Here is a 16,193-nt window from a genome sequence, read left to right as displayed (position 1 = left end):
CTTTGCAGCAGCAAAGATTACTGTAGCATCTTCTCAATCACTTCAATGTAACCTGAGGCTCAAGTGTTCATTTATATAGTTAGCTAGTTCTCAGTTCTGCTTTTTAACTGTGACCTGAGTCATGGTTAGAAATGTTTCTCTTCTGTGTACTTTGTCTTGTCCTTTTACAAAATGGGTTCTTACTCTTCTGTAAAATTAAATTTTCACTTATCATTTACCATTGAAAACTGAAGGGTTTTAGCTGTCAAAAAGTGGTCATAAAATTAGGTTGAGCTCAACAAATAATTTTGCCACAAATTAACATGTTTTTGAAAGTCAACAAATTTCTTTGTCTTCCTATTTTATCTATATCAAGTTATTTACATTTTATTATATATTTTTTAAAAAAAATTAATTTCAAATTGGCACTTCACTTCCTTACTTACTTTTCAGTAAGGCAACCAAAACCAAGATAATATGTCTTTTAAGGTTAAATGTTATTTATCCATTTTGTACCAAGTAAAATTCACCTGATCGCGGTTTTACAGAGGGGAGGAAAAAAAGACTCTGAGGAAATTATCCTTTAAAAATCAGAATTACAGTAGACTAAAACTTCTGAGTAAAGCATGCTTGCAAAACACTGAGTATCTTTTGTATTACTCCAGATATTGTTGTTTCTTTTTATAATCTATTTAAATTATGAATTATTACTATTATTAAAGTGCATCCAGTTTGGCACTTCTCATCATGATGTTCTGAACAATTCTAAGAAAGTAAAATAAATAAAAACAGGGTAACAATATGTACTGCTTAGAAACCCAGGATAGAGATGGCACTCTAACTTGCAAAATATTACCTGATAAACAATGAGTGAAATTGATACCATAAATGAAGATTGTTTTAGCATTTTCCTTCCATATCCTCCCTCACAGATACAATAATCTGAATCAGGAATCCACCAGTGAGTTCAGAGAAGCTCTTCCTGAGGAAAGACTTCTGAAGCATGACAAAGACATCAAGCACTATGATAGTATCCTGGATTGCTCTCCCATTTTGTCTCCTGTGGAGACAACTTGATCAAGTTTCCCCCTTGTTGAACTCGATTTTGATTGTGTTACCTACCAGCTTTCTAATGATAAATTATCTAGTGTACCTTAGTTGAATAGCTAATGTATTTATTAATCATGTTAGCACTAATAGTATTATTTATAAATTTATAAAAGAGCAGTTGGCATTGGATTTGGCCTTGTAGGATGCTGCACTGTCGTAATACATGTCGAGGACAATGAGAGCTCACTGCTTGGCATGGTTGATGGAGATAGGCTTTTAATCTGTACAGGGAAATAGATGGGTATTCACACATTTGTACTTAGTTAAAAAATTAATAAACTCATGTATACATTTGTTTAGCAAATTACTTTGTGACAATATGATTTGAAAACAATTTTGGAGGCAGTGTCCACTGGTTGATATTTGAGAAGTGGGAGCCTCATGTGTGATGTCTGACTCTATCTGATGTCCAGCCCTCATCAAGTTGCTTCTTCACCTTAGTTTCCCCCCGCAGGAAAATGGCCACTGCATACTAACATTCTTGGGAAATTGCCTTGATCTACTAGAAACATGCTGAAATTTGTGAAACATTTGTGAAACATATGTGCTGAGGTAGCCTTTGCTTTGTCAGAAGCATGATGAGATTTGTCATTCTTAAAGGATGATATACAGGAAACTTGCTAGTGGGAGAACAGGAGACTAGAAATTTTTTAGATCAAAATTATTAATTGTAGCACAAGTGAAGAGGATGAAAGGAATTGAGAAGAGTAGGAAAGGGTAGATACAGTTGGAAGTGGGGGAAGAAATAATTAGCATTCCATCTTAAGAATCTGCTAAGTTACACATTCCCAAAATTGTCTCACTTGGGCATTGTGAGTGATGCTAATCAAGCTACTAATGCTTTTTATAAAAGTCATTACTAAAGAGAATGAAGAAAGAATTAGGGTCCTTGTCTGATAAAGAAGCATACTGAACCCAAAAACTAAAGGAATTCTTAACTGTAAAGATGATTGTATTCTTAACTCTAAAGATGATTGTATTGGAATAGAAGTCAAGTCAGACTGCTGCTAGATATGAGGAATGCTCTACCACAGAAGAAACTACACTGAAAGCATACAACTTGCTGAAGTGATCCAAAGAGTAGTTTGAGCTGAAAATTATGAAATCATGATGATGAAGGAAATCAACTCTCTATTGTTAAGCATGCTGCAACTATAGGATGGGAGTTGGAGTGGGGGGAAGCAAAATGTAGTAACTACATCTAAGAAGCAGGAAGGAAGGCAGTTAGGACAGCCTCAGAGCTGTTAGTTTGATCTCACTAGTATTTAAGGTTTTGTAAAATTTTAAAAGAGAATATTTAAAGTCATGAGATAAAAGGAAAATTGAATAAAATACAACACAGATGTATCAAAGGTAGATTTTCCAGGCTACCTTAATGTCTGCATGTAATGAGAATTCATTTTCTAAACAAAACATAGTAGATATGATCTGCCTTGATTTCAGCAATGCTTTTGACATATGTCTCAAGGGAAATAACTTATGACAGTGGAGATGAGGGTCAGCAGAAGGTGGCAACAGATAATGCAGAAAGGGGAGGCACCCATCTGGAAGCAAATTTTTTGTGGAACTTGTTAAATATCTCTCTTTGTGGTAAATACAAATGTGATCCTGAGATACACTGGTGGAGATGAAAGAAGCAAGCATCTTCGTACAAGCTTGTATGAAATGATTGTTCATGTCTGAGATGTGCATTCTGGCCAATGTGGGATTCTGACTTGATAACTTGATAACAGAGCTGAGAAAGGCTGCCTACTTCCCTTGTCCTGACTCCTGTCCTGCTAGCCTAGCAAGAGACAGTCTCTATCCCCAAAAGTGTCTGCGTAAGTTGGGCTGGCACACAAACTGTGGGCAGTGGGTGGGGAGTGGTGCTCTGGTTGAAGCCAAGCTTTCAGCGTAGAAGAGGAGGAGACTCCAGGGGTCCTAGAAGAGACCTTGGAGTTTGCACAACCAAGGGAACATTTGGCCAACAAGGACAGTAAGGCTAAAAGAACTAGCCTCCAAGGAGAGTAGAAACTGGCGAAGTAGGCTAATTTTCATACACAAGTAAATCTGTACATCCTACCTGGCAGTTACTTGCTTGTAGCATATCGTTTTCTAAATAGTATTTGCATTGCGATAAACCCACCTTTAAGCCACAGACACTCCAAGCTTCTTACTGTAAAGATAAAGCGGGAAACTCCTGAATCCTTGGCTTGATCTCTGACTGGGCAGAGAAAAACTGTAGAAATGTTGAATGTAGTTTGCTGGAGAGAGGTATGTGGTCCTTGTCAATGCATTTTAGGGTTGTACACAACAGAAGGAGAACTATGTAACAAGTGGATAAAATCTAAGATCTGAGCCAGTGTGTAAAATTGGTCTGGAGACGCTTTTAATACTTAATGGTACTAATTTTTTTTTTAACCTACAAAAATAACATTTTACATCAAGAATAGAAGAACAAGAAAACTAACTTGTTTTTAAGACAGAAGTTAAAATTATTATTGGAGACTTGTTTGGTGTACTTGCCTCTGGCAAAGAAGGTTCTTTCTTAGGCTTTTAGATGCCACACAGCTGTGCTGAGCACATGTGGGTATGCTCTCAAATGACCTGCATGTCCCTTTGTCCCTGGAGTGTGAGACTGGCATATCACTGGTTAGTACTTCTCCTCTTTACAGTCTTTGAACTTCCTAGGAAAAACGTTTGATGGTAAGAAAGCTGAAGGCACAAATACTGTTGGGTCTAAGATAAACAGTCTGAATAAGTTTTCTTCTGAGTTTTATATTTTTCTCTGGTCAACTGTGTGAAATGGAATTTGACTCACATTTTTGAATGGCGTAGGATGAGAATGCTGAATTTGCATAGTATGGATTTAGGAAAAAGGTGATTTTTTTTTTTTGTTTTTGTTTTTTTTGTTTTGAAATGGAACTCAATACAGAATTAGACTCTAAAACTTGGTCATGTCTCCTTTTGAGACCTGACAGCAGACGGATTTCCTGGGTCATCAAGTCAGGTTCCTAGTTGGTGAATTTCACACAATCTCATTAATTAACTTAGCATTTTATATTATAAAGCCATGAGTCTTAGTTGGACTACTCCACTTTGTCATTGTTTTGATCGGGTTTCTCCAAGGAGAGAGAGCTTTCCAACACAGAAGATAATCTTTTTAGGTCTCTGGGACCTGGTCTGTGAAATTCAGTTTTTGTGCTCATTTGTTCTTGAAGATTAAGTGTAGATTCTGCATGTTAGGGGTGTGGGCATGGCCTTCTTAATGTGTTAGCTTAATGGTTTCTGTCCAACTAATATGTGGAGGCAAAACTTACTTAGCTCCTGTGGTGATAAGATCAACTTGTAGAAACCTGTGGTCTGGCGATCCTGAGTTCAGTTCCACATTCTGAATATCTGCATTTCTTCTGATCATGCTTAGGCTGAATGGCCTCGAACTTCCTAAGACTGCTTTTTCTCAGAAATCAAAATATGAATACAGATCACAGCACAGAACATAAAAAGTTTAATTGTCTGATGAAGATCTGTCATTCTGAATGCTGAAAAAAAAAAAAAAAAGTATTAGCTAACTCCCTGTAAAGAAGGATCTCCCTAGAATGCAGTCATGTAAAAAAGCTTTCAGCAATGGAGAAAAAACAGATAGGGCAGCCTTCATAAAGATGTATTAGAGTTGTATGGATTAGAATGGGCTTTGGGATGAATATTTGACAACTGAAAACTGCCTTTTTCGTATGGACTGGAGGAAAACTTTTTCTATCAGACTTAGTTAAGTATTTGGCCTTTTGGGTGGTTGGAAAGGGCTACTGATTGCTGGATATTGACTAATTTCAGCTGGTGGTGCAGAGGAAGAAGTATGAAAAAGTCTATCAATCATGCTCACTGTTATGACAGAGCAATTTAGCAGTTATACCCCAACAGACAGGGATGCTTGTTGAACTGGAGCATTTGGCACTGTATACAAACCTAATGGAATTCTTTGTACTTTCAGAACATTGCCTAAATCTTATAAATCTTGTCCCAGCACACAGAAAAATTAATGTAAAGGAATCTGTAGATTCAATCTTGACTTTGAAAGAAGCTGCTTTTTACATCTGGGTACATTAGAGGAGGAAAAAAAAAAAAAAAAAAAAACACAGGAGGAGAGAATAAATAAGGTAGTGTATATGCATATGAAATAATGTAATAAACAGCTGCAAAATGTTGAAATAGCCTTTTTTTCAGTATTTTATTTATCTGTGACAGTTTTGACAATTTTCACGAGAGAAAAACATTCAGATTTCATTGTCTGTGCTTGAGATCACCTGTTCATGTTGAATTGTACAAAGTAAAGGCCTATATATGTTTTAATCCTTATCAAGGACTGTAGTTTTTGAAATAGTGTGGAAGAAGTTACCTCTGAAGGGAGACTCACAGGCTGTGAGTGAACAGAAACATCCCAGTTCAGTTTTGTAGTTTGAGTACTACCTAAGTTTTCCCAATCTTGCCTCAACACACAAATTAGTATAAAGGACTCTGTAGTCTTGACCTTGAAAGAAGCTGCCTCTTTACTGTCTACCATCTCTGGTTATAACTATTGGAAACTATTGGAGTAGTTATATTCCATATAGTTATATAACAAGGTGTTGTGCTCAGAGGAGGTCATTACTAATATTGAATAGCCATTTGCATTGCTGATTACTGGCATAGCTGTGTGTTTTGTGTTTGTTTGTTTTTTTTTTTTTTTTTTTTTTTTAAGGGCTAAATGTGTTTTTTATTCTGTATTCATGTATGCACATAAGAAAAAAAAGTTCCAGACAGTTCACTGAGCACCCCAGCTAAGTCTAAATGTATGGGACACAATTTTGAGTACGGGAGGGTGAAGAAAGCTTTCTGGTGAGAATTAAGATCTCCATCTGTTAAGTTTGCATTGATGATAAAACACATGCTCCCAGTTGGAACAAGATGCATTAAAAGAGCAATTTCACTTCTACTGCCTAGCAACAATGTCATTGAGCACCTGCAATAGTTTAAACATTAAGCATAATTGGCTTTGCTTGACATAAATCTGTAGTTTTGTAAATAAGAGCAGTTGAGTTTCCATGTAATACCAATTAGCTATAAGGAATGCTTTGTTTGCTGAAGCCTGCAGCTTTGCAGAGGGAAGAGGGAGCTGTTAAGACTCAGCAGTATTAGTCAGAAGATAGAACCCAGATCAGACATTACATAGACTTCACAAGCGTCCTTGTGCAAATTATTTAATCTGATTTGGGTTCCCTGTTTATGAAAGGAAGAATAACATTTGGAACTTTTTTTGTAAAGACCCCTGTGTCTGATTGTAAAATTACTTGCAAGTAATTTTACAGCATTAAATTGAGCTCTGTGGGTCTGTGCTGGATTTCTTTTCCATTCTTTTAGATGGAGCTAATATTGCTTCTGGAAAGGTTGTGTAACTTCTCTAGAATTGCTCGCTTTCTGCCAATTTCAGCAAAGAGAGGTACACAACCCACCTGATACGAAAATCAGTCTTGTTCAGCATCTGTGGGAAATCATAGTTTGAAAGATGCAGCCTTACTCATGTCGCCAAAGCAGAGCTGCGGAGCAGAACTAAGTCTTTTAGGCTTCAGCTTGGTGTCTGTTTGCTTCAACATAAACTAAGTGTACCTTGGTGGGAACAAACATAACTTCCAGAGGGTATTTTAAAAGACTGCTTGTATTTAATCTTTAAAAATAAAAATAGGTCCTCAAATCTCCTCACCACATCTCTATTCTTAACAGAGTAAAAAATTACCTCTTGCTTTATTCCTACTTGGTGTCTGTGAAGTCTTACTACAGAAGTAATATTTTATTGCTTTAGTACTTCAAATTATTCCAGCTTTGGTCTTTATAACCCTAAGTATAGATTTTCTTAATTCAGAGAAAGTTGACATCTGAACGTTTTGTAGTCTGCCAGTACTGGTGCTGGATTAAAAAAGTTAGTTAATCAGTTCTTATAAACAGTGGGAGCTGAATTAATGGGAGCCATTAATTTCTCTGATAATGGTTCTTCTGTGTTTTGGGGATGCTTCATCTCTGCAGAGTTCTAGAGAATGCACACAAAGAGAAACAAATTGTAAATACAAGCCATGCTTTTGTTGGGGGTGTGCATGCTCTCAAAAAGAAAAGCAAAAATGTTCTTAAAGTGACTTAAATGTTCTTAGGTGCAAAAAAAAAATCTTAAAATATTCTTATTTTTTCAAACAAAAAAAAGTATACCTACAGTTTGACTGGAGAGTAGTTTACCCTCTTTCCAAACACCAGGATTTTTGTGTAGAGCCAATATACATGTATGTTCAGTTCAACCATCTAATACCCTTCTGAGGGAAGAACACATCTCTACAAAGTATTTCAGTTATTAACTTTACAGCTTGGGAACTAGCATCCTTTCCTGTTACTCCTGAAACTCCTGTTAGAGTTCTTGCTCTGTCACATCTGGTACAGTATAGATTAGAACAGTGGTTGGAAACTGAGTCTTATACCAGTTGGATGAAGATCAAATGTGGGTGTGTATATGTTCTGAGACTACTCTTTTATTTAATGAGAAATAAAATTATTTTTCCTTTGTTCAACTCAGAAGAAATGTTTTGAAATCTGAAACAAACAAAAAAGCAGTGACCAGGAAACAAAGAAAGAAAAACACTAAGCAGTCAACACTTGTCCTACCTGCTTTTATAGCCTGTGAAAAAGCATCTTTTGAAAACAGATCCTGAATACTTTCATTGTCATGTCATGTGAACTTCAGAAGCAAGACCTCTGATAAGGTTGGGGATGGTAGTTATAGGTGCACTTTAGTCTGCAGAAAAATAAAGTAAAAAAACACAGCAAGATCTTTCAGCTTTGCTTTTGAGATGGTCAATGAATGCAAGATGAAGATACTGTCTATTTAGCTAGCTGGCAGGAAGAAGGAACCTTTCGTATCAAATGAAATCATAAATTCAAAGCAAATCTTGAACAGAACAGCAAAGGTTGCCAGAGGGTGTTGCTTGAAAGCTAATCCAGTATTACCTGCAATTCTGAATTTCTTTACATTGGCTCATGGTATTTTCCTGTTGTCTTAAAATTGTTCTTTTTAAAATGTTCAGTATATCAGTTAAATGTAGAAGCCTGAGATAATTTAATAACTTGCTGACAGATGATAACCCCTTCGACAAGCTTTGTCACTGTTTATAAAGAGTTGTCACTTAATGGAAACTCTTCTTAAGCTTCAAATCTTTAAACTTTAGTGTTGGGTTTACTGTATAAAACCTTAAACACCATGAAGTTCTGCATGTATATTCTGTGAAAAAGAGGTAAAGGAACATTCATCACTTTAAGGGAGACACTTCACAGAAGAGATCCAAATACACAAATTATGCAGGTTTTGTAAAATAAGCAAATACCTTCAGCAACAGCAGCATACTGTACTAACAAGAAGAAGAGGGTTATTACTGATTCACAAATGATGTTGCTTCATTATGGAAGAGCTTTCAGTGCTGTTTGGAATAAGAGATTCATTTTTATCAGAGTACGTGAGAGTGAATGAAGGTTACAATGCACAGATTTTATTATTTTTAAGAGTAAATACAGTGGCAGTGAGGGAACACAAAATATATATTTTTTATACATGAACTTAAGAAGGATAGTTTTGTAGTGTTGCCTGAAATAGTTGTAGGGTATACCTTAATTTAAAAAAAAAAAAAAAAAAAAAAAAAAAAAAAAAAAAAAGTTGTATCTATTTATTTTAACTTTTTCCTATGGTTCCAATGTGAATTATCAGTTAGGAGAAAATTCTTCACTCAGAGAGTGGTGAGGCACTGGCACAGGCTGCCCAGAGAAGCAGTGGATGCTCCATCCCTGGAGGTGCTCAAGGCCAGGCTGGATGGGGTTTTGAGCATCCTGGTCTGGTGGGAGGTGTCCATGCCCATGGCAGGGGGGTTGGAACTAGGTCCCTTGATCTTTAAGATCCCTTCCAACCCAAACCAATCTGTGATTCTGTGACTGATGAACAAAGTTTGTTCATCTGATTAATAGCTTAGGTGAACTGTTCTCTGCTCAGTATTTACAGCAGTTCCTGTTTTAAATATAGTTAACTACATCACGATGACTGTTTTGGTTCCTTCTCCTAGTTAGCTTGTTCAAGCAGTCTTCCCATGCAGTAGTGATTGTTACGCCTACCTTTCAACATTCTTTAGAAAACAATTCTCACTTTCATCAAGCCGTTTTTAAGATGCAGTGAGTTTTAAATAATCACTTCTGCAGGTACTTAATTTTTTTTGTGATATTAATGCAGTTCCAAAACAAGCTCAGGCATGTAGATCCTTCAAAAATGCTCAAAGTGGCCCAATTTAAATTATCTATTGAATGCTCAAACACAAATTGCACATGAAATCCCCAAGCTTCAAGGATCTCTGGCAGGTCACATCCTACCAGTCACTCAAACGTTTAGTCAGTGCTACCCCCATGCACCTATGAAACTGAGGCTGTTTGACACCTCTGAGAATATTTCTCATGTTAGATCTGTTGTAAATGAGCACATGGTCCAGAATAATTAATGGTAACACTTCAGTCCTTTTTTGACAGAGTTGTGTTTCTTATGCAGTTTGTGCTGGTCTGTCTATTTAACTGCAATCAGCCATGCCTGAAAGACAGGAAAGAACAAGACGGACAAGTGTGTCAGTGAGCGAACCTCTTTTCTGTAATTAGAAATGCACAGGGAATAAATTATTCTCTAATTCAAGCTGTCCAGCTCACACTAATAATAACAACCCAAGAAGCAATCTGTTTATAAAAATTAAATCTGAATTTGTGAGACTAGTGCAAGACGGGTTTTGCTGTGTAGTCTTGTTCTAGTTTATCATGCTTACAGGGCTCTGTCAGGGCATTATAAGTGCTGCTGGCTGCACTACACCGTGATTTCATGTACGCTTTTTCTACCATGTAAGATTAGCTAAAACTGCTTTAATCAGAGTTTAGCTCTAGCAACTCTGGGCCAAATTCTTCCCTGCTATATTAACAGTAGGTAAGGAACAGCATTTGAGCATACTTGGCCGAAGTCTTTTTTTCTTCTTTTGTGGACATCTTTTGATACTACTGCATTCATTTGTCTTCTAACTTGTATGGTGCAACATATTTTTTTGTGGAGGTACTGCAAAGAAGCCTAGCAATGGCTCGGTTCTTACTTAGTTTTGTTGTCATAAATATAATTTATCTGAGATTATTTGTATCTCTAATGACTAAGGGTTTTATGTAAATTACTCGAGAGTGTGCCTTACAATGTTTCAGCAAATTCCTCAAATTAAAATTTGAGGAATCAAGGAGGTTCTGAAGGCTACTAATATCACAGCCATAAGACTAATATATAAACTCTTCCTTCTCTGGGTTCTTCAGAGGGTCTTGAACTTTTGGGCCCCAAAGTATTTGACTCATTGGACTTCAACTCTTTATTTTTTTTTTCTTTTTCTAAACTTGTATAGGCCTTAATGATGTTTACCTTCTAATTGTAGCACCTGATTAAGAACAGAAAGGCTGAATGCTGGAGAGCACAAAGCATGCTTACTTGACTTAAGCTTGGGTTTAAATAGAAATCTAACTCCTTGAGGGTAGAGGAGGTGCCAGTTACCTTTCCAGCAGACAGTCTGAAAATGAGTGTGCAGTCTCCATTTTAAAACTGGAAAAGTAATCAGGTTTGGGGATTAGATATGTTACTTATGCTCCTTTAGAGCCAAAAGCTATAAAGAAACTGCTCAGAATATGAACAGCTGTCATAAAGCATCCCTGACATTTTTAAGCAATCTCAGATCTTTGGATGAAGAGTCATGATAGTAAACTCTTATTTTTGGAATGCTGAAACATACACAATGAATTCTCTCTGTCAGACAACATGTTTCAGAAGAGAGTATTGACTACAAGTCAGCATAACAGGTATCCTTTTTTTTTTATTATTATTGTTAAATCTCAGCAAATAACTTCAGCCATTTTGTTTTTCATACGAAGCATATATGTTATGGTCAGTTGTTGATCTGAAAGTACAGATGAGATCCAAAGGAGAGAACAAAAGCTATATAAGTTTTTTTTTTGGCTTATTTAGATATATATATATCACTTCAAACCAAGTAGAACGAGCTAGAAGTATGCTTTGAATCACTGGTCAGTAATTCAGAGTACCTAATTAATTTAATTGCAAACCATGAAATTCTCAAATTAATTTATTATTCAAATATATTCATGCACTTCCCTTCCCCAGGGCTTTCCCCCTTTAAAAAAAAAAAAAAAAAAAAAAGCCTTTTCAGTGCATTTCAGTTTTGTGAACATCTGAAACGTGAACAAAAGAATAGCCACAGTGTCAGACCTGTGATCTAACTGCATGTGAGGGAAATACATGGAGGAGAACTTGACACCCTTCTTGTTATGCCTTGCCAGGCACTCAGGCTGAAAGAGTCATCCTAAATTCTGTGTTTCTGGTCATCCCAATAGTTTATGTAACTAATCTTGATACTAATATGAATTAAACATCATACAAATGGCCAGTTTACCGTGTTCTAGTGAAATGTGTTATTTAAGATACTTGTTTGCAGTTTGGTTTCAGTATCTCTCTGCTAGCTACCTGTGCTCTTGCAGGTTTCTATGCCTTGGTTTTGAAGTCAGTGATGGCCTAGGCTTTTAAAAGTGGTAAGAAGTGCAAAAAGGGTGAAGAAGAGGCAGTAAGTGCACAGATCGCTTACCTTTACTCTTCAAATACTACTGTATGGACAATTTTTGTATGGATAACCCTTCCCATGGCTTTGTACTTTAATGCCTAACATCAACTAACAAAAGGAATTGGGGACAGAGGAGGGGCCTGGGGCTTCTCCTAGTGTAACCTCTCACTGAAGGCATTAAATAAGTCATGTGCTGTCAGAGCTTGAGCTCTAAAAGTCTGCAAAAAAAATAAATAAAGGAATGGGTGATTTGAAATTTGCCTTTAAATCTATTAGTAGGGAATCCCTTCCAAGAAAATATAGCTTGATCTCATTCTTTTTGTTGTAGTAAGCAAGGCACTTCTTTTTCGATGGCAGAATTGGGTCTGACCTTTTGTCATATGACAGAATAAATAAGGATGAGATGATGCTAACATCTCAGCTTCCTACAACTTCATGTGAACCTAAATCTCTCATATGACCTGACCTCAATATAGGACATGTAGAAGTAGACTTCCTAGAGTATTTCTTGTTTTGTCTTCCCTTGCCTTGTTCAGCTTTCATCCCACCAGTGCCCTCAGACCTTTGATATGAAGAGCACCCCATGGAATTACAGATATTCTCTTGTTATTTTGGTTCCTTTGGATGCTTTTGACTGGCAGCTGCTCAGAGGTCTTGTGCTGGCATCCCTGTTCCTGCTTGCCTGTCCTCTCACCTGTTATGACACAAGGGTCTTTTCTATTTGCCCTGTTGCACGCCCTGCTCCAATCCAGGCATTCTGCACATCTCATCAGAAGCAATTCTGCTTTCCCACCTCCCTCCGAGGATCTGTCACCCAGCCTTGCTCCTCACTGCATTATTAAGCACGCAGCAGATGCCAAGCGAACTTGGTAGAAACTGTATTCAAAGAGTGTTTCTCTTTTGGAACCTGTGGTCTGCTGTTCCCCTGCTCTCCAGTTTTCTTCTGTACACACAGGTGTGTGTGTTTTTGTCTGTGCACATTGGGGATTGGGCTACGGTGGGAATCATCACTACCTGTGTCCTTGCACATTCCCCGCTCTTTGTCAAATCTGCTGTTTTTTTTCTATCTGCCAGCTAGATGATGTCTCTACTGCATTTGAGGAACAGTGGGGACATCCAGTGGTCACATGGGTTAAAATTAATTACTCCGGATCCTGTCAGCAAGATCAGATTTCCAAGCTTTCTTGTTTTCTCTGTGTTTGACTTGTTTTTCATCATAGCTCATTATGCTGTAAAGTCCCGCCTGACAGAAGGTTGGGATGACTTACTTCTCTTGTCTTTTTCTCTCCCCCCCCATGTGATGATGTTTCATATCTATCAACAACTGAAATCAGGAAATTGTGTCTTTTCTTAGAAGAAAATGGAAATATCTTTTAATTGCGTTTCAAATGGAGAATTTGGGAGAAAGAGTAAGTGAAATATTAGCTACTGTCCTGAATGCATAACACTGGAATAATGAGAAAATATGTTATTGCTAGAGGGGATAGGCATTTAAAAAAAAAAAAAAAAAAAAAAAAGTTTTGACGAGAAGTAATCATTACTCAAACTTTTTATGGAGCTTTTTCAATTTACCTCATATAAAATTCATGCATACACCGGTTCATCCTCTAGTTTGTAATGAGACAGAGGAGCTGTCTCATTCCCTCTTCTGAATGTGGTGGTGATCATATTCAGTCCCTTAGTGCCATTTCTGGAGCTACTAATCTTCTAGATAGTAGAAGAAGCATCAGAACAAGAAAATGTCTATCTGCTGTGCATCGGTGTAGCCAAATTTGATGCTATCTAGTTTTGTTCAGATATATATAAAAAAAAAAAGAATATCACCAACACACCCCACCCCAATTGTAGAGAACACAAGAAAATCTAATTTCATTCTTTTCTTTTCATTAGAAAAAAAGATAATTTTCCATAATATTACTATAATCCTCTTAGCCCACTTGATTCTGGAAGCATTGTTTTTTGTTGTTTTCAAACTGCAAATTAATTTAAATAAAATCTGATTGCTCCTGTGCAGTTTCTTGTTTTTATGTTAAGATAAAATTTGTGGAAGCTATGGGAGAAATTATTGTAGAGGCCACTGGCTGAATCATAAAATGTCTTTTAAAAATTTTATGGTCCTTTAATGGAGTACTGTTGGGTAATTCCTCCTGGAAAGGATCTAGCTCTGTAATAAACCCTTGTGAAGGAGCATTGTAACTTTTGGTACCACTCTCAACAACTTCTTCCTAGATTTGCCTAAGGTACCTAGGTGGCAGTGACCAGTAAAGATGTCTTAAATATTTGCCAAAATAAAATGCACAAATGGAGCAAGGGAAAGGTAATGGATTTAAAACATATTGACAAAAGATTTTGATTTACTCATTTAAATAATGAGTAAAGTTCTTTTAAGGAAAAAGCATTTATATGAAATGCGTATCATCTGAGCAAGTTGCATTAAATTATGTCCACTTAATTTGTGAAATGGTAGTTGGCTTCTGCCAGTGTATCATGACGGTCAAATTTCAACAGATCTTAATTCTACTTGCGTAATGAAGATGGTGGGAATGTCAGACTGAAAAAGTTGTGTTGTTCTCCCATCTTCTGTTCTATTTCTGCCCATGTTCTCCCATGCAAATTCATCTTCAATCTCTGCTTCAAATATTTGGACAAACATCATAAAGTAAATGATAGGCATGACTGAATTCGTTAGAAATATGCATTTGTATACCTACCTGAATTCCTAAAACCAAGTTCCTCTTTAGGTCAGTCCTGCACCTTTTATTGTCTGATGGAAATCTTGCTGATATTATTCCTACTGACACCAGGCTTTGAAAGAAATTGTTTCTAAGGGCAGAATAAATTTTACGTACGTATTTTTTTACACGTCACTGACAATGCAATGTTGACCATTCTCACTAATTCTTTAAAATAAAATGGCATAGTAGGACATTTGAAGGGATAGTCAGGAAATTTCAGGGCTATCCAACTTGTGTATTTGGCTATAAATCGGTTCAGAAGCAGAGTTTAGGACTATGAGGCAGCTTACATGTTTCCTCCTCCGCTTCTTTCTGGAGGGAGCTTCTGCTTATACTTAACATCTCCAAACAACCTACGGTAATATGCATTTGAAGTTCTGCCAAAGGAAAATGTAACAGCATTTGACAGTAGCAGATATTGTGAAGATAGGAAGGGTTTTTGTTTGTTTTTTCATTTCTTGAGATGAGCCTTTCCGTTTTTGCTTGAAGTTTTGCTTGATTAATGCATTCATTAAAGAGAAGTGACGGTAATGATTAAACAAAAACATCTTCAAAATGCAGAGTTCATTTCAACCCATTTGGTTTTGTTGCACATAAATTGGATTGGCATTGCATCCTGCACAGCAGGTACTCCACTTGAAATCAAAGACAGATGCTTTTATAGGATTAGAAAGGATATCTTGAGAGGTGGAGGAAGAGATTGAGGTTGGGGGTTTCTGTTGCTTTCTTTTCTTTTCTTTTTTTTTCCTACTTTTTAGCAATAATGGTAAATGAATAGTGATAATACTGCTGTTTTGTCTGCCTTGAGAACTAATAATATTGTTTGCTTACAATTAAAAGGAAATAAAAGCTCCATTGTAGCTTGAATTGTTAACAAATCAAGAATACTTAATAGAGAATCTTTCCCTCATAAATAGCTAATGACACCTGCATCTATTTGAATTTTAATGCTAAATATCTCTGAATGAAAATATTTGACTGCTGAATCATATCAGGCAGGCACATTAAATCATTTTTTTTTTATTATTATCCTGCAGTGTACATGTCTTTAAGAGATACCCAGAGTTTAACCTAGTATATGCTCAAACAGAAGCCTATGAGGGAACTGCAGTTTGGAAGGGATTGTCACTGGTTATCGTAAATAAAATCATAGCCTGTTTCTGGTATAGGTGTTCTCGGAGACTGAGCTGTGAGCAGAAGTGCCGAAGGTGCTGATCTTCCTCTGTTGCCCTGTAGACTAAGAAAGAGTCTAAGACTAAGGAAGCAAAGAGAAAGACAGGCCTTGGGTCACTTCTACAATTCTGGTGATACCTTCGACTTAAAATGCACATTTTGAACACTTTTTAAGAGGTGCTACCTACACGAGTCATGAGCACCCTATAAAAATCAAGTTTGGGTGAAGCATAACCTCAAGCACCCAGCTCCCATTTGTTAGCAAACAACAAGTCAGCATTTTCTGCAGAACATCTTAAGATTGCTTGGTAAGAAAAATGGTTGCATCACATCACGTTGACTCTGGTTTCCTGAGCTGGAGTACATTCCTACTATTCTGTTGTGCCTAATCACCAAAATTGCCGCACGTTATAGCCTTTCTAATGGTGACTACTGTAGTTTGCACTGTTCTCTATTTTACACACATCCATTCCATATTTATAGCTTTCCAAAATATTTAATCTTTCTAAGGCTTAGTTTGACG

At 36.7% G+C, this 16,193-nt stretch overlaps 1 protein-coding gene across 1 annotated transcript in view; it reads left to right on the top strand.

Annotated features, from left to right (window-relative positions):
- SLC15A5 (solute carrier family 15 member 5) overlaps positions 1-1,056 on the top strand; it is a 29,999-nt gene extending 28,943 nt beyond the window's left edge. Inside the window, exon 9 of the mRNA XM_032184982.1 lies at positions 912-1,056. Within this exon, the coding sequence (XP_032040873.1) occupies positions 912-1,056 (145 nt within the window). The remainder of the gene's footprint in view (positions 1-911) is intronic.
- Positions 1,057-16,193: the final 15,137 nt, after the last annotated feature.

The sequence above is a fragment of the Aythya fuligula genome, chromosome 1 (assembly GCF_009819795.1).
Source record: "Aythya fuligula isolate bAytFul2 chromosome 1, bAytFul2.pri, whole genome shotgun sequence".
Lineage (NCBI taxonomy): Eukaryota > Metazoa > Chordata > Aves > Anseriformes > Anatidae > Aythya > Aythya fuligula.
The sequence above is the reverse complement of the archived record's forward strand: the minus strand, read 5'-3'. Positions and strand labels throughout refer to the sequence as shown.